The sequence below is a fragment of the Solanum dulcamara genome, chromosome 2 (assembly GCF_947179165.1).
Source record: "Solanum dulcamara chromosome 2, daSolDulc1.2, whole genome shotgun sequence".
Classification (NCBI taxonomy): Eukaryota; Viridiplantae; Streptophyta; class Magnoliopsida; order Solanales; family Solanaceae; genus Solanum; species Solanum dulcamara.
Window position 1 is genome coordinate 11,176,072 of NC_077238.1, and position 23,012 is coordinate 11,199,083.

At 32.2% G+C, this 23,012-nt stretch overlaps 2 protein-coding genes across 5 annotated transcripts; one reads left to right on the plus strand and one right to left on the minus strand.

Moving 5' to 3' along the window:
- Positions 1-1,208: 1,208 nt before the first annotated feature.
- On the minus strand, positions 1,209-9,369 carry LOC129880319 (probable alpha,alpha-trehalose-phosphate synthase [UDP-forming] 9). 2 transcript variants are annotated; one of them, XM_055954296.1, is made up of 5 exons: positions 9,121-9,369; positions 8,894-8,970; positions 2,545-4,625; positions 2,148-2,415; positions 1,209-2,043 (listed from the first exon to the last, which is right to left on the minus strand). In XM_055954296.1, the coding sequence occupies exons 3-5, from the start codon at positions 4,524-4,526 to the stop codon at positions 1,720-1,722; spliced, it is 2,574 nt and encodes an 857-aa protein (XP_055810271.1). In that variant the 5' UTR covers positions 4,527-4,625; positions 8,894-8,970; positions 9,121-9,369; the 3' UTR covers positions 1,209-1,719. The 2 variants fall into 2 exon arrangements, with proteins under 2 accessions (XP_055810271.1, XP_055810272.1); XM_055954297.1 differs by lacking the exons at positions 8,894-8,970; positions 9,121-9,369 and adding an exon at positions 7,193-7,347.
- A 10,866-nt stretch (positions 9,370-20,235) lies between these two features.
- LOC129875422 (uncharacterized) lies at positions 20,236-21,880 on the plus strand. 3 transcript variants are annotated; one of them, XM_055950760.1, is made up of 4 exons: positions 20,236-20,459; positions 20,928-21,174; positions 21,253-21,360; positions 21,489-21,880. In XM_055950760.1, the coding sequence occupies exons 2-4, from the start codon at positions 21,119-21,121 to the stop codon at positions 21,820-21,822; spliced, it is 498 nt and encodes a 165-aa protein (XP_055806735.1). In that variant the 5' UTR covers positions 20,236-20,459; positions 20,928-21,118; the 3' UTR covers positions 21,823-21,880. The 3 variants fall into 3 exon arrangements, with proteins under 3 accessions (XP_055806735.1, XP_055806734.1, XP_055806736.1); XM_055950759.1 differs by having other exon boundaries at positions 20,236-21,174; XM_055950761.1 differs by lacking the exon at positions 20,928-21,174 and having other exon boundaries at positions 20,237-20,459.
- Positions 21,881-23,012: the final 1,132 nt, after the last annotated feature.

Below are 23,012 nucleotides of genomic sequence, written 5' to 3' on the forward strand. Positions count from 1 at the left end.
TAGTGGGGCCATCATTTGGGCTTGGACACCGTCCAACCCAAAATGTTCTGCCTTTCAACGACCTTGTTTGGCTACTCTACTTATAAACTGTGAGTCCAATCTGGCCCACTTCCACCTTAATCATTCCTACTCCATTCAACTCTTATCCTCAACAATTACTTGTATGGAACGATATATATGTTAGTTAACTTTCTAGTTTCTAATTGCTTGAGAATACACAAAATTCCCCAAAAATATTACGTGTACATTGAAATGTGGAAGCAATCAATCAACAGAGTTGTATCCCCAAATTTGGATGGCAAGATTCATTGTTAGGAAATAATGAAACAGGAAAGTGCTCGAATCATTGCAATTTAGGTATGCAGATCGTTGTTATTACAAGATGAGATATTTTGGTGACTACTTTGTGTGGTATGAATGGGTCGTTAAGATTTAAATGTAACTTTTATAAGGTTGTTGTAAGACCAATTAGGTTGTAGGGATGGAGTGTTGGCCGATCTAAAACTTAAACGTTTATAAGATGAAAGTAGCAAAAATGAGGATGAAAGTGTAGCCATATTAAAAGAGAAATGATTATGAATGAAGATATCCGAAACAAGGTGAGATTAACATGATTGACAAGATGAGAAAAAAAAGATTGAGATGATTCATACATATGAAGAAAAGATGCACGGATGCCCCAATGAAAAGGTGCGATTGGTTAGTTGGTGGGTCAAAGGAGACGTAGAAGTAGACCCGTATTGAAGAAAGGTGATTAAACAAGACAAGACATGACACACCTACGGGTTATTGAGGACATAATCCTAGATAAGAGAATATGAGCCACACGATGCATTAACCTCCCACCAGTTAGAAACATGTATTTCTGTGAACATTGGCATTGACACCTCAAAAAAAAAGCGCAGCCCGGTGCACTAAACTCACGCTATCCGCAAGGCCCGAGGACGTGCCCGACCACAAAGATCTATTGTACACAATCTTACCTTGCATTTCTATCAGAAGTTGATTCCAAAGCTTGAACCCATGACCTCTTAATCACATAGCAGCAACTTTACCAGTTAAAAAAAAAAATCATGCAAAGATAATATTGAGGAAGCCAGTTCGCAAAGATGATCTTCGAGAGATCCCAATAAGGTCTTAATGACAAATGTTAGATGCGAATGACATGACGACTGAAGCAGAAAATTACTGTCAGAAACTAGATTGAATTGACCACAGAGCACACAACTAAAAATAACCACTAAATTTGCAATTATCAGATGGTAGCATCTGAAGTATTTACAACAGGAAAGCAGAACAATTGAACTAATACCATTTCGAGAACATATTCCAGAAAAGTCTAGTACTATGTACATGTTCAAGCGAACTCATTTGGCACAAAACGGCATCAAGCATTGTTAGCAGCTTCCACTTAGGTAAAACTTAAACCAAACTGTCATTAAGCTAAACAGATAAATGTATCTATACAACGCAATGGTGTTTGTTAATCATTCAGGGCAGCCATCATGACTACTGCAAAGCTGTACTTCTAAAAAATGTTTTAGTCACCATCAACGGGAATTTCAAGCCCTGAATGCAGCATAATCAGGAAACAATCAGGCCTTAGTCCAGCCATGCATCACATTAAGTTAAGATTGATGAAAGGATATACTCCTCATCGGTAAAAGATAAACCCCAAAAGTAGAACCATGTACATGCCCAACCAACTACTTTGCCTTCTTAAAGAACAGAGTCAAATGCAACCTGGAAATGAGCATTATGTCTTGGCTTTGGACAAGATGCATTAGCAAGACCTTGAAGCAGTCTAAGAACATCAGTAGTATCATCTAGGTAATACTTGGCTTTGCTTGGCTTTTGCCCAACAGTACAGGCAAAGATATCTGGGGCAGCAGTGACTGACGGACTGGATACACTGCTTAGTATGCTCTCAAACATGTCCTCATCTGATCTATCGTCTCCAATGCACATAACAAAATCAGGTGGTGTGCCACTATCTACCATCATTGAGAGGACCTTTTGTGCCACTAATCCTTTAGTCACACCCTGCAAATAAGCACAACGAAGTAAAAACTTTGAAGAGTATAATGCAACAAGCACATGTATGTATCTGCATCAGACACAAAACACATGAGGGAGGGAGGTCTTACTTGTGGCTTGACTTCGACAATATGTTGGCCCCTCTTCACAACTGCAGGTTCATTTGAAAGAACATTTTCCAAATGATCCAACAATTCCTTTGCCTGACAGGAGCCAAAGTCTGGGTCTGCATCAAGATGGTGCCACACCAAAGCACTCTCTTTAGGTTCAATATATGATCCATCAGTTGTTTCGGTGTAAAGTTTCATCACAGGTTCCACAATTGGTTTCCACTCAAGATCAGAAGCCAAACATTCCCAATCCGACAGTTTACTACCCCTGCAACATGAAAGAAACCAGGTTAACATGAAGGTATCCAAGGAAAACTTCAAAATAAAAATTCCAAATAAGAAATTATAGGGAAACTGGGACAAAGGACCGCATCATGTTCACATAAAATATCCATACCTTATGAAATACCCATGTTCAGCAGCTATTCCGAGCCTTTCACACGGTGCAAGCCATTCACTTAATGATTTTCTTCCTCTGCCACTAACAATATACACTGTGTTTTTAGGATCATTGCTTAAAGAATTCAACAGTGTAATAACTTCAGTACTTGGAGCTTTAATCAATGATGACTGAGGTACCACAGTGCCATCATAGTCCAAGAATATTGCCCTTCTCTGTGTCCTCCTATATGAGGAGACGATGTGATCAATAGACAGCTTTCTAAAACTCGGAGAAAGTGCAATAACTCTGAAGCCCAGGCCCAAACCAATGCCCCAGCAACGCTTACTGTAATGATCTCTGCAAGCTCTTTCCAAATCCTGCATAAAGCTACGAGCCCAGTAAGCTACATCATGAGAGCTTACATAGCGGTAGTGCTTCTCATGACGAAGTTGTTTCTCGGAATCGGACATTGTAATGGCCACATTTAAAGCCTCAGCGACAGCTTCAATATCCCATGGATTTACCCTAATAGCTCCACTCAGAGATGGGGAACAACCAATAAATTCTGACACAACAAGCATGCTAGTTCTAGGAGAATCAGTTTTAATACCCATAGCATCATCCATACCAGGAGAACCTTGCCTGCAAACAATATACTTGTAAGGCACTAAATTCATCCCATCCCTTACAGCATTCACCAGGCAACATTCAGCAACAGCATAGTATGCAGTCTTCTCATAGCGAGGAACCGGACGATCAATCAAAATTACAGGTTCATAATTAGATCTACCGTAAATTTGGTTGATCCTTTCAGCAGTTGAATATGTCTCCCTCTTTGCTTCCTGAACATCTTTGCCCGAGCTACGAGCAGGATTTACTATTTGAACAAGAACAAGTTTCCCCTGCAAGTTCTGGTCCTGCTGTAGTAGGTACTCAAATGCTAGCAATTTCAAACTAATGCCTTTAAAGATGTCCATATCATCCACACCCAGAATTACCTTCTTCCCCTTGAACTGTTCTTGAACTTCTTTAGCTTTATCAAAAGTAGAAGAAAAATTCATCACAGACTCTAGTCGACCCATATGTATGCCCACAGGCAGAATTTTAATGTAAACTGTACGACCAAAATAATCAAGTCCAATATGTCCTCTTTTAGATTCATAATCCAAACCCAACATTCGACTGCAGCATGACAGAAAGTGACGTGCATAATCGAAGGTATGAAAGCCAATTAGGTCGCAATTTAACAACCCTTTGAGAATTTCATCCCTAACAGGCAGAGTTCGGTAAATTTCTGACGAAGGAAATGGGCTATGAAGAAAGAAACCTAGCTTGACACGATGGTAGCGCTTCCTCAAAAATGTTGGGAGAACCATGAGGTGGTAATCTTGAATCCAGATATAATCATCCTCAGGATTAACCACTTCCATAACCTTATCAGCAAAAACCTTATTCGCAGAGACATAAGCTTGCCACATCTGCCGATCAAAACGATCTCCATGATCAGGACACATTGGAAGCATGTAGTGGAAAAGAGGCCAAAGTTGCTGCTTACAGAAGCCGTGATAAAACTTTTCCTGGATATCATGGGGTACAAAAGTAGGCACACACTTGAACTCCTCAAGAAGTCGCTGAGCAACTTCCTCCTGTTCACTGTGTTCCACATCAACCTTCAGAGAACCAACATAGACAACCTCAGTTTCAGGAGAAAACCCATCCTTCAATTGCAATAAAAGAGAATCCTCATCCAAACTGAATAACCATTTTTTAGTTGTTGTATCCCTTTGAGCATGCAAAGGCAGCATGTTTGCTACAACAATTTTTCGCTCTCGACATGAGGATGACATACTATCTGAATCACCATCATTGCTTCCATAACCATCTGTGATGATTCCAGGAACTGTCATCACACGTGGAAGAGCTCTAGGTGTCTGAGGTATATCTAGTATATCTCCAGATGCCATGTCCAAAAGATTAGCACAAGATCTTGATGGCATGATTATAAAGTAAACTTTGGTCTATATTGTTAAACACGCGCTGCTGGAAATTGAAATCTATGCTTGAAACTTCCAGCCCAAAAGCAATTGTGCAGTAACCTACAGCACCAACAGGTAGAAAAGACATTATTATTTTGCCAACAAGTTCATCATAAGACGTGATTCCTAACATCATCACAACACCAGACAATAGAACTATGGATTGGAAGGGTTGAGGATATTATCAAGCATCAAGCAAGGGATGGCAAAGAAACTAAAAAGGCAGGAATAGAAGTGTCAAGAAATATTTTATCTCAAAATTAAACGAGGAGTGGCAAAGAAACTAAAAGGGCAGGAATAGAAGTGTCAAGAAATATTTTATCTCAAAATTAAAAAAGGTTAAAAACTATCAGAGTTCATAGAACTGTACAACATTGCAATGATTCAACAATTGATCTCAATCACACAATATGAATGACACGAAATGCAGCACTATGAAATTCAACAGCAGTAGTAGTTTTAAACAAAAATTTACAAGCTGACAAATAGTAAATTATGGCAGCTACAAGTTTTAACCAATTTAGCAGGGTGAAGGGTTGGTTACATTATAAGGTGGGATCCAATACATATGAAGAGAAACACATTTCCGAATGTCATGGTATAAGAACATGGCATTTATCATAATAACCATAATATGGCTTTGATCGACCATGGCTGACTCAGTAGCAACAGCAGTTACTGTTGAGCTGAAATGAGCAGTGAACAAAAAAACAAGTACAATTACAAAGTTTAGTTCTAATTTTAACGTGTTAAATAAGATCGGTGAATGGTTCATAACGAACCTAGGAATCATATGTTTGTAACAAACTCAAATCCAACCCAAAACCCATTTGAAGGCGAGCGCACCAAATCATGCACCACCTCGAAGCTCTCCAATTAAAAGGATATTACAGAAATGCCAACCATTAATCCCTTTATCTCTCTGTGAAAACTATTTTGGAAGAGGAATACCCATTCCAAAGATGCTTACAAAACTATGGCATTTATTCACTATCTACTTTCTGAATGTAGCAATTACAGATAAATATGTTCATGGTGAAGTGCATCTATCCTTTTTACGTTAAAGGGAAATTATTGGATATTCAATGCTCCTTCAAACAATAAAGGCATTTATACTACTATTTGTCAAAGGCGCGCTCAAGGCCTGAAGCAACGCTCAAAACGTGTTGAGCGCTTTGCTTCGCTTCACTCAATGTGCGCTTTAGTATTGTCATCAAGGTTCTAAGGCATACTTTTCCTTGACAATGAGCCTCTTCTAAAGAGGCGACACTAAACAATTGATATGTCACTTTATAGTAATTTTTTTTCAATTTCTTTGTTCATATATTTCTCATTCATTTCATGCTTACAATTATTAGTCTTGGACTAAACATATATATTTGTATTGTTTCTCCCTTTGCGCCTTTTTTTATTAAACCTCATGCTTTATGTGCGTTGTGCGCTTAAAACTCCTTTTTGCGCTTTTTGCTATTGATAACACTGCTATATATATCTCTATAGTATACCAATTGCAGGTCTAAATTAAAACTTAATAGCTTTGCCAATCAGCCATGAAATCAGTTCTAACATGCCGTCAGAACTCTTATTATTGTTGTTTACTAAAATGCAAGAGAAGAATCTAATTAAGCAGTACATTAATTGTCAAGTTCTTTGTTCTGCAATCGCTGTTTCTCACACAAACCTCCTATATTAAAACTCTTGGCTATATGGTCATATTAATATTATCACGGGAAAAAAATAAATGGATCAATATACATGATTCCTCGGCTTGCTATTCTTTAAGCTCTATTGTACTTAGGAGCCGTTTGGTTGTACAAATAAGGAGAATTCATGCCCTCACTAGATATAGTGCAACTTGTATATAGTTTGGTTGCTTGAATAGAACTAATCTCCTCATTAAATTCAGCATAATTTGTAGCTTGTTTAGTTATAGTATTGCCTCTTACATGGTAATCTATTTATTATTTTATACAAGGTATAATGTGGAATAAAACTATAGGTATTGGTAATATATGATTAAACTACTAAAATGGCAAAGATCTCCTCATTAAATTCAGCATAATTTGTAGCTTGTTTAGTTATAGTATTGCCTCTTACATGGTAATCTATTTATTATTTTATACAAGGTAGAATGTGGAATAAAACTATAGGTATTGGCAATATATGATTAAACTACTAAAATGGCAAAGATGCCTTCATCTTTTTGGACTCATATTTCTTTTGATACAACAAACCAAACATCCAACATGAAATAATCCTTTCATTATTAATCCAAACATTACAGGTCCCTACATTACTAATCCTTGCATCACTAAACCCACTATAACTTGTCACCAAACCAAATGATCCCTTAGGATTCTGTCAAATTAATCCCCCTAAACACATTGCTGTCGAAGGCTCGTTCAAAGTGAGATTAAACCCTAAAGTTGGTGCAAAGCAGGCAAAATGCTTTGCCCCACAGAGTGGGAGCTTAAGGCATATGTCTCATCGCCAATGGAGTTATCGTAAAGAGGACATTAAACAATGAATATTTTACTTTGTAGCTCTTTTTAAAAAAATTGTTATTTATATATTTGTTATGTGTGTTTATAATTGTTATTCATAAACTACACAATATTTTTACTTACTTTATTTGCACCTGCATTGAAGCTTGTGCTTTGGCTTAAAGCCCTGATGGACCTTGGACCTTAGCGCTTTCCACGTTTTTCACCTTTGATAACACTACTACAGAATGCTAGAGGATTGAAACTTGACAATCAAATCGGATATCCATAGAATCAAAACAACCTGTAAAGACAACTATATCTCTAGAGAAATGGATCAAAATGAGATCCAGCCTAGTCATCAGTGAAATAAAGATGGTGGTGAAGTCTGACCTTCCACAGTCAGTGGTAACATCTTATTTAACAAAACAAACAGAGAGAACAAACTTGTAAGAATTTTTTTTAGAAAAACACAAGAAAGTTCGGAAACAATTGATAGTTCAGATAAGGACATCAACTATCTGACCATTGATGGTGTCAGGCGTAAGATAATCACCAGAAACGTCCAAAGTCTATGTCAAGCAAGGAACTCAGAAGAATTTTGCCCCTATGCAATGACCTCGCAAGGGACCTGCTGAGTACTCAGATTCAAATAGCTTGCTCAATTTGGGCCTCGCCTCTGTTAATGAGCCAAATACATCTTGTGAGCACTAGATGCAATAAGCAGACACTATGTGACACGCCCTGAACCAAACTTCCTCCATGTCCATTACCTTCATGTGATCATAGAGGGGATAATTATCCCTGCTGGCACTTAGCTAAGAGCCCCTAAAAAGAAACTAAATGTCTGGTTTCCCCCCAGTCCTTCACGGCATATTTATGATATTTGTCGTCTTATGGGTGATTAAATTTAATTCTTTCAACTTTTAAGGTGTCACACTCAATTTTATATTGATTGAGTGTGTAGGTTTGCGTGGTGCACGTGCACAAGGAAACAAAAAACGATGAACACTTCAATGGCTACAAACGGTCCATTACGTCCTTCTCAAAACTTGTGAAAGCTTTCTAATTTATTAACTTCCTTTTTAACTTTTTACTCAACAACAAATGTGAACTCCACATGCATTATTGTGCTAAACTTCCTCTCTCAAAACTAGTGCAACTTCTCTACAGAGAAATATTTGTCGTCTTCTACCCATTAATGAATGGCAATTCACGTACACAGTCATGCATGCCCATGATCTCCAAGTAACACATCATATTACACCTCCCTGCGTAAACTCCGCATCTAGGTGCTTTCACATTCCCATTTTTCTTTCTACCACTCTAATTTATGAAGCTGCCTCAACAAACATTCAAATACATGCACATAGCAGCTACACATCTAGATTCTTCTTCCAAAATTTACTTCCACAGTTGTTAAATGAATCCATTCCCGTAGTCATTATTTCCTCATCTCTTATGCATTTGATATTAGAATGAAATTACAAGTACAATTCATAATGTTTTCAAGGCATCAGATTCCCAAATTTAGTAAATCTGATTTGAAGAAACAAATACAACTTATCCTAACTTTGTACAAAACAACCATTTTATGCTGACAACTTCATTTCCATAAACCATTTCAACTCCTCCTCGGGTTTTAAGAGTCACAAAATCAGAAAACGGTGAAACTGGTTCAAAAAAGTAAAGAATCTTCTAATGAAAAAAAATGGATATTTTCTGTAAGAGACAGTCAGTAAAAGGACAAAAATTCAAGTCGAAATACAAGTACAACCATATAAACAAAAGGAATAAGGATCTAAAAACTTTAACTGAACCATTAGAAAATAAAAAAATTCTCACCTTAAATTGAATTTAACCAAATTGTCAACCTTCTAAAGGCTCAACAGAAAAAATTCTGAACAGAAAAAATTCAACCACTGCAAAAAAACCACAAACAACACATCAATCTCTGTCGTTTCGTCACCGAACAACATATGCAACAGTTTCCATATCAATAAACCACCAAAACATAAAATTCCATGAAAAATAAACAACATAACAGAGAAACAGAGGTTCAAATACTGTACCGGTGACCGGAAAATGGTGATGACGTCAGAATCCTACGAATTCACGAAGCACCGAAGATTATCACACATATGCAGAGAGAGAGAGAGAGTGTAACTCTGTGTTTTGTGTGTGTGTGCGTGAAGTTTTAATAGAAGAAAATATGTAAAGAGAGAAAAGAGATCAGAATGCAGAGAGAAGAAGAAGAAGAAAACAGGGAAATGGTACAAGCGTTGATGCAATAAGTACTATTTCTATAAAATAGCGAAAAGCTTGACTTTGTGCTTTGGGGCAGTGTCGTTTTACGTGTGACAAGATAAAGTCGGACTTGCTTAACCATGGTTAACTATGTGTAGTTAACCATGGTTAAGGTTTGTGATTTTTTGCCACTTTATTTAATTTCTTATTTAAAACTATATCCTTTGCTAATATTTAAGGATTTTAGTACTACTAAAAAGTAAACTTCTTCCATGCCTTTTTTATTTTATTTTATGTTTTTTAAAAATAAAAGCAAAGTGGGAAAGGAGAGAGGACACATAATTATTTTAGATGGAATTAGGTAAGATTTTTTACTTAAAATTATGTTAATTAGGAGTTGTTTAAGAATATTTGCATTATTTTTTTTAAGAGCAGTTGTTCATCATAATGTAGATTCGTGTGGCGTATGATCATAATTGAAGTTAGGATTTTTTAATTTATGAATTCAGAAGATAATTGTTTTTGCTTATTGAGTTCTACATAGATTTGTAGATAGTACTAAATAAATTTTTAACAAACATACAAGTAGTTTGAACCAAGTTGTTAGGCTCTGTTGAATCAGTAGCAATTAATGTAGATTTGCCATTGCGTATGTCTTATTAAAGAGGAAAGTGCTTCCTACAGAAAATTCTTTATTTTCGGGACTCGAACACCAAACATCTAATCAAGGATTAAATGAATTTATCATACTTGATTTTATTTCATTAAAAGTTCATGTTGAAATTAATCATATCAGAAAAATCTTAATAGTTACTGTATTGAAAAAAGGGAAAAAAGAGAAAAGAAAAAAAATAATAGTTACTGTATTTAGTTAACATATTATAACAATATTGCAAAATGCTATTATGAAATATAAGAACTAAAGTAATGATCAAGCATTATGACTCTAGAAAAACATTACATGCATTATCGCACAAAAGCTCTTTTGATAATTTAATATGCATAAGCTATACATATATTATCTCATTCAGTGCGTAAAATACAAGTAAATATAAGTTCTTTTATTAAAACTTTGGACAACAATTTTCTTTTTACCAAAATATTGTTAACAACTCCACTTAAACTCATATAAGACAACTATAGAGCCAAAGAGATACCACTAATAGATACGGAAAATATTATAAAAAGAAAGTCTAAAAATAGCCCAAAAACTTTATAATTAGAATCTTCATATGGATTCATATAGTTTCTTTTTATTTTAAAATAAATTAATCAAATGGATTTTTAACCATCTCTTACCTTAAAGAAAACAAGGTCAACAGAAAAGTTGAGATGCAATATTAGTGGTTTACCAATACCATGAGAAAACTACCTCGACTAATTCTTCGTATGTTTATGGTCATTAAGGGTTGCTCATCTCGTGTTAGTGGAATTTGAAAAAGAATGGTATTTTAAGGAGTGTGACGTAGACAAATTATTGTAGTGTAAGTATATTAAGGGTTCGTTTGGTTATGTGACATGAAATTATTATATGAAATTAAAGTTTTATTTGGATATGAGATTTTGATTTTTAAGTTGTATTTTTTGTTCATAAACATAAAAAATACATAAGTTATGAAAACTATTAAAATTATCCCTAGTTTTTTATACAATTTTACCAAATAAGCAAAAGTTCTTAATAAAAGTATAATACACTATCACAAAAGCTATTCTAAAAAAATACAATATTTATTTGATCGAACTTTAGTTCAATAAAAAGATAAAATTATACATAAGTTGTTGTGTACTATATTTATATAGTTGTTTGTTGGTCAATATCATTAGTAACTATATCATCATGTTCATATTTCGTGAATGTTTAATCACTCATTTGGTATTCTCGCAAAAAATTATGTACATATAAAATGCTAGTGTTTTTTTTTTTACAAAATATAAATTTATGGGTCAATTTTTGTACTTGAAAAATCTAAAATTTTCAAATCAAAATTTTTGGAGAATTTGAAATTTCATCTCATGATTTGAAATTATGAGATGAAATTGTATGTTCTAACGCTGATTTCAAATCACGAGATGAAATAACATATCCAAACACATATTAATAATTACTTTCATGACTCAAATTTATAATATTTCGATCACAAAAAGATAATTTTACTATAACTCCCCTTCAATTTGATTAGCCCTATAATAAACAATGTTATCGCGTGGACAGTGTAATAAAGCTTGCTAGTTGTTTATTGAAGGTGTGTACTTCTTCTCTGTTAGCTTATTTTAATCAATAAGTTTAGGTCAAATGTGGATAAGCTATGACTAATTAATCTTTCCATATGCTTTTCTTGATAGACTCCAACCAATGGGAAAAGTACAAAACAAGATATATTATCCTTAATTTATTAAGACAATATATAAGATCAACAAACATCTCAATCAAACACGATAAAGGAAATCCATTAATTACACGATCTTTGATTAGTAAAATAGTACATAAATGCCGTCCTTAAGTTACTTATGGAATAGGTGCTCCCCACCCACCCTCGCCCACCAATAAGAACCATTAAAAGACCAAGGTATTTTATATATGTGCAACTAAAATACATATTGAAATATTTAGTGTTTTTTTCCCACTCAAATAGGAAGATATGGTGAGATAAATTTTTTTAAATTTTTTCACTTTTAATTCAAGATATATTGAGTTCGACGTTTTAGTTATGAAAATAGATAAATCAATCCCTTAATAAGGAGTTTTTGTCTCTTAAATAGAGTATAGCGATGCGAACAGTAATTATCAAAAAATGTTTACTTTGAACTTTTGGGGGTCCTATTATTTTCTAAAGCTTGAATTTATTTTATCTTTTAGATTTTTCGCCCTTAAAAAGTGAATATCTTAGAATTTTGGAGTTCAAGTGCCGATCAATCTTGATTGAGCTTTAAAATCTCTGTATACTTGAAGAATTATGTCTTGGTTACGCTTAACGTGGAAGCAATTTGCACAAGATGCTAACATAGCGTTTATAGAATTAATAGTGTCGTTTGTTCAAATATTTTTTTGATTGTTATTGCAGAAATATTGGAAACATATACTCCCTCAATTTTGTTTTACTTGGCTCTCATAGAGTATTAAATATAGATTCTTTTTCTTTGTACATTTTAGCAAATCAACAAGATTTTTTTTTTTTTCAATATTATCCTTATCATTAAATTATTTATAATATTTTCAAAGTATAATTAATAAACATCTAATAAATATTAATTTCTTAATGGGTCAAGTCAGCTAGCACCAAGTAAAATTGAATGAATATACATAACCTTAAAAATTGGTTCTTAAAATATTGATAGTTTATAATAAAATATTATTATAGTGTGTAAATTTTTCTATAATAACTTTTTCTTTCTTAAAAAAAGGGTTTTAAATTTGGAATATTATGTCCGTGTTTTGCATTCTCTTCAAATATAAGTCATGAAGACAGAGAAGGGCGTTTTATTATTATGAAGAAAAAGTGAAAACTATAAATGGATATGATTTAAATAAAGGAAAAATTATCAAATTACACACATTATATTTCTATATTTTTAATTATTCTCTACCATTTGTAAAAATTTCAAAAATTTCTTTTCTGATACATAGGAATGATGTTGATACATCGCGATTTGATACATAAGTCATTTTCATGATACATCGCTAGTTGATACAAACCAAACACATAATGTATCAGTAAAGGACTTATGTATCAAATCGCAATGTATCTGCGTCATTCATATGTATCAGAAATCTAGAAAAAAAAAATCAGATAATTACCAAAAAAATCAAAATAAATTATAATTAAGTTTTTTTACTATAGATTTAAGTAAAATACTCGACAAGCAAAAATAAAAGGACAAAGTCCCAAATAAACATAATGGGGAGAAAGTGCGTACGCTAATAATTGTGTGAAGAAAAGGTATGCACAATCAATTAAAGGTCAAATACATAAATGCACCTTTATCCATTCGTGCATTTATTTATCAACTTTACTCATATTATTTTCACAACTTGCCATTATTTTATAATTTTAATCGATTTCTTTTTTTGGCTTCGTCATTATTTTTTCACTAACGAGCCATGTGGTTATTTTCTCTCAAGGGGTCTTGTGGATATTTTTTTTCTCCGATTCAAGTGATTTCATCTTTTATTAGGAGTATTATTCAGTTAGCCATCTAAGTTTAAGGTAAATGCTTTTCAAAACATTTGTATAAAAATATCTTTTCAAAGAAAATTATACCCTATTGTTCTTACAATAATTAGTTATTTTTTTACTTTTTATTAGTGAATGTAACTATAATTAACTAAACTTTATTTTTTAGTTTGGATAAGATGCGGTTTATTTCTTGAATATAATTTATATAAGCAATTCATAAAAATATTGTTTTTGCAAGAATGTACGTATTTAGATATTTATTTATTTATGTTACATATATCAATTTTTAGACGTTGTCATTGAATTTAATTGCAATTTCGTTTAACAAGGTACCCATGTCACATTTCCCCCCTTTTATTTTTAAGCCAAGAAAAAATAATTTTAAGTTTTTTATTATTATTTGAAATTGTGTTACCCGAACCAAAAACAAAATAAAAAGAGAAGAGAAGAATTATAACTTTACGTTTGAGGGTTTATGGTCTAACTTTTATAGTTAAGTGGAGAGTTCGAAACTCAAACAAATAGCGTAATATTTTATTTTATTTTCCCTTTAATTTTTCCCTCTTAAAGAAGAAAAAACATACCCAAAAGATCAATGTCAAGGAGCGTATAGCTCCATTTGGGGGGAAGCGCTTTTTACGAATGATTAAATTGAACTAATTTTTTTCTTGTTTTTTATTCGATATATATATATATATATATATATATATATATATATATATATATATATATATATATATATTTTACCCCCCATTTTGGAGGATTTATAGTGTTTCCACACTTCCCCTCCAATGTGACTCGAACTCAGGACCTACCGGTCGTGGGTGGAGGTGCTTAACCAATTTTACATCAAATGCTATATTATTTGATGTAAAATTTGGTGCAAAGTTACTTCAACCCATGCCAAATTTTGCACCAAATTTGGTGGGTGAATTGGTGCTGCACTATTCATCACACCAAATACAAATTATCTTTTATTATTATTTTATTATGCAATACTTTTAATTAAATATTATATAAATTGGTATGTTTTAATCAAAACATTTTATTAGTTTTACGTAATATTTTTATAATATTAATTTTAGATTTAATTTTTAATTTTTTTATATATTATTTTCCTTTACTTGATTTTTTTTTGAAATTAAATTTATGTTAATTCTACTATAAATTTGAATTGGATATAAGTATAATTAACCTTGAAAAAAACTAAATATGCAAAAATATAAATCTCGACATAAAAAAATTAAGGACAAAGAAACTCATTTTAAACTACGTAATGCATTAATAGAGTATTTATGGGAGCACCATAGTGATCTTGAAAGTTGAATATTCATATAAAACTTAAAATAAAATTTTCAATTGTGTAATGTTTATGTAATTATATTTCGTTAATGATTTCACTTTTATTTGTGTCATTCATTATTATGTAAAATATGTAATATTTGCTAGCAATTTATATTATTTAAAAAATTATAATATAAAATAATTTTATATTAAATTATTATAATTTAAAATAATATAAAAATTATATATTGAGAATGTTTTTTTAAAAAAAAATTGTTTTATGAAATAAAAAAATATAAATAAAATAAAAAATAATAATAATAATTAAAAAAATTTAATATAAAATTTAGTGCAACGGATTAGAATTGATCCGGAGATGCCGGTGAAAAAAAAGTTGTGCCACCTGCTAGCAGGTTGGCAACAACTAGATAATAAAATTTAATGTTTTTTCCGTACCCGACATCAGTCCCCATCTCTTGACTTCTTTTTTGGTTAATAATTTATTTCTTCAAATTATGTAGATTACTATTGAGTAAAAAAATAAATAAATTTTTTTTGCAAAGATTTGGCCAATCGACACTTCGAAAGGGTGCCATATAGAATGTGCTAATCTTGTCATCATAGACTAATTTTTGCAATTGTGACTCATTTGCTTGGTATTATTTTATGAAAGATATTAATTAATGTAATTTGTTGGCATAATTTATATGTCTTTATCTTATAGGTTTTGTTAAGCGTGCTTTATTAATAAGGGAAATATCTTAATCGTAAATGAAAGAGTTTTAATTTTTTTAAAATTAATCAAATAAGAGAAAAAGTAATATATAAATTAAATAACTAAGAGATAATGAGTACGAGAATTAGAAGTAACAAAAGCAACTTTAAACATTATACAAGTAAACAAAGAATTCGAACATGGTCGGCATTTCAAACAAACTAGGTTGTATTATATATTATAAAAAAAATTGACAAAAAGGAATAGGATAACTTAATTAATTACTTCAAAGTGACAATTTTATATGTATTATCCAGTAAATCTGCATTAGGACGCTTTTCCTAATTATAAATATTGATACCGACCCATATCCACAAGAAATAAAAAATTTAGAACCTGTTTTGTTTAAAAATATATTGATTTTTAATGTAGCAATATTTACAACTTTGTTTTAATAGTTGTTACCTATTAGGACATAGATTTTGGTATATAGAAAAGGACGGAGAGAGCAGAAAATTATAAAATGTCATTTGCTTAAGAATGAAGTTATTCCAAAACTATAATCTTGAGATCATAATCTCACTTTTTATATTGGATTTGAAATACCAAATTTTTTAATTAATAAATTGTAAGTAAATTATGGATAAATATAGTTCCAAATATAATAAAGCAACAAATTTGGAGCGTCTCATAAAATGGCAAGGTGGTAAAAAAGGAGCAACATGAAGGGGAAAGTTTAATACACCAAACGAATGTGGATATTATTTTGAATTTAATTTTTTTTGTATATCAAATTTTTTTTGTTAAAGAGCGATTTACTCCTTTACTCTTTTAATATAATTTTTTTTGATATAAATTAAAATTTAATCAAATTTTAATATAATATAAGCATCAAATATGGACGGAATGAAAAAAAGGAATGATATGTGGGATTCACTCTTACCATTTTCCTCGTCCATTCCTTCTCTCTCATACGAGCTTTGACTAAATCCCTTTTTTGGGACCCATTATTTGCATGTCTTATCCAATAGCAAAGCCCCACGTCAATATCCTCCATGTAAAAACGCTCCGCATGCGTGCTCTTCCAATTACATTAGCACACGTCAGCAAATTCAGTCTTGGCATGGTAAATAATTGACATGTTATTCTTTACCATATTGACAAGACTTTTTTTAATAAGTTGAAGTTGTGTTATGTTCCATAGTTTTTTTTTTTAACCTACCTTTACTTTTCTTAACCTCTGATAAAACTTTATTATGATCGAAAAGTATTTCAAGTCATTTTCTATTATTTTAATTGATTCGTGACCTCCTCATGCATGTCCTTAATCATCATTATGTAAGTCACGAGTACTCCTCTAGCTAGGCTTCAAACACCTCTAGAGGACCTCCTAGGTACTTAATTTATCGTACGTCTTTCCTTGAGCGATGAACATCATGTGTAAGTTTCTCGTACCATCCCCATACTTCTCCAAAAGTCTCTTTACAAAGTCTTTTGTAGTCGATCATTCCAACATAAATTCAAATCAATTTTTGGGTATAGATACACCTTTTTTGATTCTCATTTTGACTATCCTCTCCAAACTTTTATTGTATAGCTTAGTAACTAGATACACATATAATTATTACAATGTTGAATATCAACTTGTTCTTGTACAATGACCTAATTACTCCACTTTCATTCTTCAGGCATTCTATTCATTCAAAAAATGACATTAAATAGCTCAATCAGTCATTTCATACTTGCCTCACCTCCATTTTTTCATAAATCCATCGGAATCCCATCTGACGCAATCGTTTCATCCTTTCTTCATCTTACAAAATAACCACTAGATGGACATCTCATTTGACACAATCTCTTATCATTTACTCATCTTACAAATAACCACTTCCACCTCTTCTCATGTTTGCATCTATAATATTCAAAAATCTTACGATCCTAAAAAATACATGACACATAAATGAAGACAAAATACGTAACTTGTTGAAATCACTTCATTATACTTTATAGACAGTTTTTTTCTTTCTTATCAGCTTCTGATTTGAAAACTTTATTTGCACACTCAATAATCCCTCCTCAAATTAAGTTTCACACAACTAATCGCCCTATGCATTTATCCGTAGAAATTAATTATTCTTACCCATATCAATAGAGTATTTATTTTCACCAAATTGCACTAATTTTTAATATTTTTTGGTATGTACGTGTCTTTAAAGTTACAAGTAAATATATAGAAATTTATTACTCATTTTATAAAAAGAGAAAAATGATAAAACATATAAAACTCTTGCCTTACTCATTTAAAAGACGAGATCAGACCAACTTTTATCCAATTGAAATGAATAGATTTGAATCCAATCAAACCATGCATTGCATTGGTCCCCTTTGACAAATAGTGATGTTTTAATTTTTGCAAATATTAGTTTGACCACCAATTTTTGTAAGTATTTAATTTTGAAATACAGATAAAATATTAAAAGTACTTGTTTAAGAAACATTCCAAGTGAAATACTTATAAAATACGTAGATTCTTTCACAAAATATGACCTTTTTTCCCATGTATGAGTCATGTTAAAGCATAACTTTAATTTTCAATTCTTAACTCGAACTTTCTTTTTAATTTATTTGTTATTATTATTTGTGAACTTCCAACTTCAAATAATTTTTTTTTCTCAATTTCAACTAAATGTTGTTCAAATGCCGACTTTACTTGATTATATACACAGATGAAGAAATGATATTAGCCAGAACCCATGTGAATCCCATGTGCATGGCTTCATATCCAAAACTTGATTAATTGTTATCTATTTATGTCCTCCTTTTACCCATTCAATTTGTCAAAAGTTTCCCTTTTTTGTTTCCTTCGTGTTCGGTGCTCATATTAGAGCTTTGATTAAATTTAAATTGTACTTAAATTCAAAATTTTTGATTAAGAATAGAGCAATTCTAGCACAACATCATAATTCATGTTGATTTGTCAAAAGTTTTAGTTAGAGAGATTATCACTTCTTTTTTCTTTCCTGTTCAAATTTAATGCTCGATATCTATATTGAAATTCGATTAAATTTAAATACATGATGTTTCCAACAAGCTTTTTTAATATGGGATTTATACAATATCACATAAATTAAAATGAATTAGACATCTAAGTGACTAATCAATCATGTTTCTTGAGTTTGGAATATTATTTTAATTTTTGTAGACAGAATTACCTGATATTTATTATTAAGGAAATATGACAAGTATTCTGTAGAATTATTAAAACGTGAGCAAACTAACACGACCATCATAATTAAAATTAGCTAAGATGACACAAATTGATCTGAACCCCATAATTATAAAAAAATATTTTATTAAATAAATGTATATGGTGGTGTTTTATGTAGTGGGACCCACTGGATAGTGGGCCCAAGTTTATCCAAAACAAAGCATAATTCACGGCAGTTAGTGATAAGATAGCGTATGGGCCGAAGGAGATTGGGCTTTGTACCTATCCAGCGTGGGGCCCACTTCCTTCCTTTGCATGGAATGTTTCAAACGTATAATTCAAGCAATGTATGAATTTCTTTTCTCTTTATCCACGTTTTGTTTGTCATTTCTATGTCCCTTCAAAATTCACGCCATCAAGATATTAGTTTACAAATTTTTATTTACTACTATTAAGATGTGAGTAGTTTAATTAAAAATCTAAAATATTTCTACTATAGAAAGTACTCAATTTTTTCTTTCTTTTTTAAAATATTTTTTTTTTGTAAACTTTTTCTACAATATGGTTTAAGTGAAAATAAAATTATAAAATTTACTATTAATTAAAAAAAAATTGAGGCCTCGATTCCGTAAGTAACTTAGTGCTAGTGATTTAGAACTTTCAAGAAGAAAATGAAATAGGAACAACCGCGCTGGTCGTACCGATACCGAAATAAGATCCAGGGAAAACCATGATTCTTATCATTCGTTATTTAGGGGACCTCAAGCGATGCTTTTTACATGCCTCTCTAGTCTCCAAACAAAATGTATCATATACTTTATTAATGGTAAAGTCGGAATTTTACTAAAAATATTCAAAGTGTAAAGAACTATACACAGGTAAAAAAGCAAGAAATTCAACATTTATTATATTTACATAAAATATAACTTTATCCTTATATATGTAATATAATTTTCAATGAAGACAATTTCGATAAACCCCTTGCATTCTGTAGCTCCGTCCGTAACACTATTATTCATTCGGAATTTCTTGGTTTCTCTAGCTATTTTTGGTTGATTTTGCACTCATATATTTAAGATCAATAGTGCGAAGAGAGTTTAAATTGTATGACATCAGTGTAATAATATATTTATATAACAGAAAAAGGTTTAATCTATCCCTATACTATTAGAAATAGTTTAAATATACCCTTCTCATTATAGTATGACACAAATTTTTCCTTAATTATAACAGAGAGGCATATGCCATGTTTAGAATTAAATGACTCTCCCTCCCCTTCAATTTTGAACATCCTATTTTTTAAAAAACTCACCCGTTTAACTCCAATCGACCTATTTTCTTTTCATTTTATTTTTCTTCTTCTATTTTAAGTAATCAAAGATTCAAATTTTGTTCATTTAATTTTGGCTTAAATCATCTACGACCCCTTAATAGTTGGAGTTGGTTCATAAGGCATTTAATTGTTGATCTAAATTTAGGAACTAGTGAAGGTTTGACTGTAATTTCAGACATGCAAAAGATATTTGTGTACAATTTTTTTTAGTTTTAATTTAATCTTTACTACTTAAATTTCTTATACTATACATATTTTTTGATAGGGACTTGATCCAGTCTTGTTAGAGCTGTTATCAAATGCTGAGAGAAGGATGTGTGCTAGACATATATGGAGCAATTGACATGTGACTTGGAAAGGAGAAGAAATAAGAAAATAATTTTGGAGATGCTCAAAGTCCAGCTTTGAAGTCAAGTTTAAAGAAGAAGTTCATGCAATGTCTAAACTAGGTAAGAAGAAAATAACAGAGGACTTGTTGCATTATGATCCCACTAGTTGGTGTAGGGCTTTTTTCAAGACTCACTATAAATATGATGTTGTAGAAAATAACATGTGTGAAACTTTCAATTCCCGAATCTTAGCTGCTAGACACAAATTAATTATTTTCATGTTAGAGGATATTAGGCATAAAATGATTTACAGACATATAGACATGATCAAATTTGCTGAAATATAAATAATAGACATTGTATCCATGGCAAGAACAATACTAGAAAATAATGAGTATTCCAATAGGTGTAAAGTTCAATGGAATGGAGTGAGTGATTTTGAAATTAGTGAGGGAGAATATTCATTTGTTGTTCACTTGGAAAAGACTGTAGGATGTGGATGTTGAGAGGTATGCCTTGCCCTCATGTTATTTGTGCTTATTATTACTTGGATCTTGATCCTGATGAACATGTAAAGCATTGGTACAGAAAAGAAACATTTCTCAAGCTTACAACCATTTCATCCAATCTATTCCCAATATGAGCATGTGGCCTGATAGTACAAATCCATTAATAGAGCCTCCAAAATCAAGAAAAATGCAAGGCAGACCTAGCAAGAATAGAAGGAAGAGGAAGGATGAGCCAAAAAAATTGATAAACTTTCAAAAAAGGGAGTGAAGATGACATGTTTCATATGCAAGAAAATTGGCCATAATAAACTGTGTATGCAGCAAGAGTAAGCAATAATTCATATTCATATTTGCAACTTGCTTAAAGTTTATACATATTATAATTTTCATATAATTATTTTTAGTACAAGTATGGAAGGGAGAGTATTTCTCAACCTGCACCATCAAGTGACAGTCAATCAAGTTCTGTTTGTGGTGACACCATTGCTGTGCTTAGAGATACTTAAACATGAGTAAGTTTAGATCAATATATTCATTTAGACTTAATTTTTATTGTACAAGTTATTTTATATCCACTGTAAAAACCACATATGCAATGGGAGGTCCATCACACTCTACTGTCCTTGTTTATGTTGTTCAGCCTAGAATGGGGTCCATCACACTCTACTACCAGAACCACATATGCAACTACACAACTAAGTCAACCAAGCTCTGTTTATGGTGACACAACAACTGTGCCAAGAGCTCCTCAAACAAGGTTGCAGGTTGGGACTGGAAGAAGATTGAGGAGAAAAAGAGCTAATGCAAGAGGGACCCCATTTGTTAGTGAAAGAGTTGACTCTTCAATCCAAGTGTCACCTTTATTAGGTCACAAGGGACCATACAGTTCTGCCTCATTTGCAGCTGTTTATGGAGGAAACAAAAGGCCTACAACTGGTTTTGGTGTTTACTTTGATCCTACAACTGGAACCTAAGTGTTTAATGTATGTTCACCCATAACAGGCTTACTCGTATATACTCTTGTTAACTCTAGTCTTATACTTTCTTTTATTACAATCTGGTACATCAAGTGAGAGGGTTCTACATGGGCCAACAAATAACCAATATAGATATTGGTTTTAAACCTCGTGGCCTAAAATGAAATGGAAAAGATGCAGTCAGAACCTCACAGTTGCAACAAATGAGAGCAAATGTCACGACTCTGACCTGCCGTGACTGGCACCCACCATACTTTTTTCCAGTGGGAGAACTATTTCCACTGCCCAGTGTATCAAACTTAGGATATAACAATTAAAGACTTGCGAAAGCAGGGATAAACCAAAAATAATGCTGAGTTCCCATAAATTCAGCCAATTATGTTAATAACAATGAAATTGTGGAAGTAAACACATCGTAGCAACTGAAAGTCATCGTTCCAAAACTCTAACTAATAAGTCTAGAACAAGAGTACAACTCCAAATAGAAATCAGTAATAAATAGAAACATTGTTTGAACACCTAAGTTCTGGAAAAGAAAGGACTAGGCAGCCTGAAAGAACAACTCACCCTTGAACTCGAAGACACGATCACTCCTCTACATGAGGTATCTCCGCAATTCATATACATGCGTGCATATCATGAAGTAATTTAACAGGTATATGAAATACATATGGGAAACTGGACCATCACTACCTCAAATTTAAGATTTCTCAACCTTATAATGCAAGAGTCTTCTCTTTTCAAGTTCGTTCTTCTCGTTCTTGATCTAAAAACATTAAATACATATCAAGGATCAATAAAATGGCCAAACTATCAAGAAATATAATGCAATTTCATTCTCTAAGCCAAACCCATGATCCTAATATTATCCAATGATTATCGCTAAGCCAAACCTATGATCCTAATATTATCCAATGATTATCGCCCTTACGTCTAGTTTGGAAGAATCAAAGTATGAATCTAGGGAGTTTAAACCTTACCTTAAGTGTGGAAATCCGTGAAAAATTAATGAAAATTGCTCTAGGTCACCTCTTGGGGATTTAAAAATTGATTTTTGCAGAAAAGACTGTTTCTGGTCTTTTTCACTATTTAAGTTGCGACAGAGCGGGATAGATCCCACTCTGGGAGGATATGCGGGAACAGTGAGATCGGAGTGTATATGCGGGAATAGTGAGCTCGGAATTTGT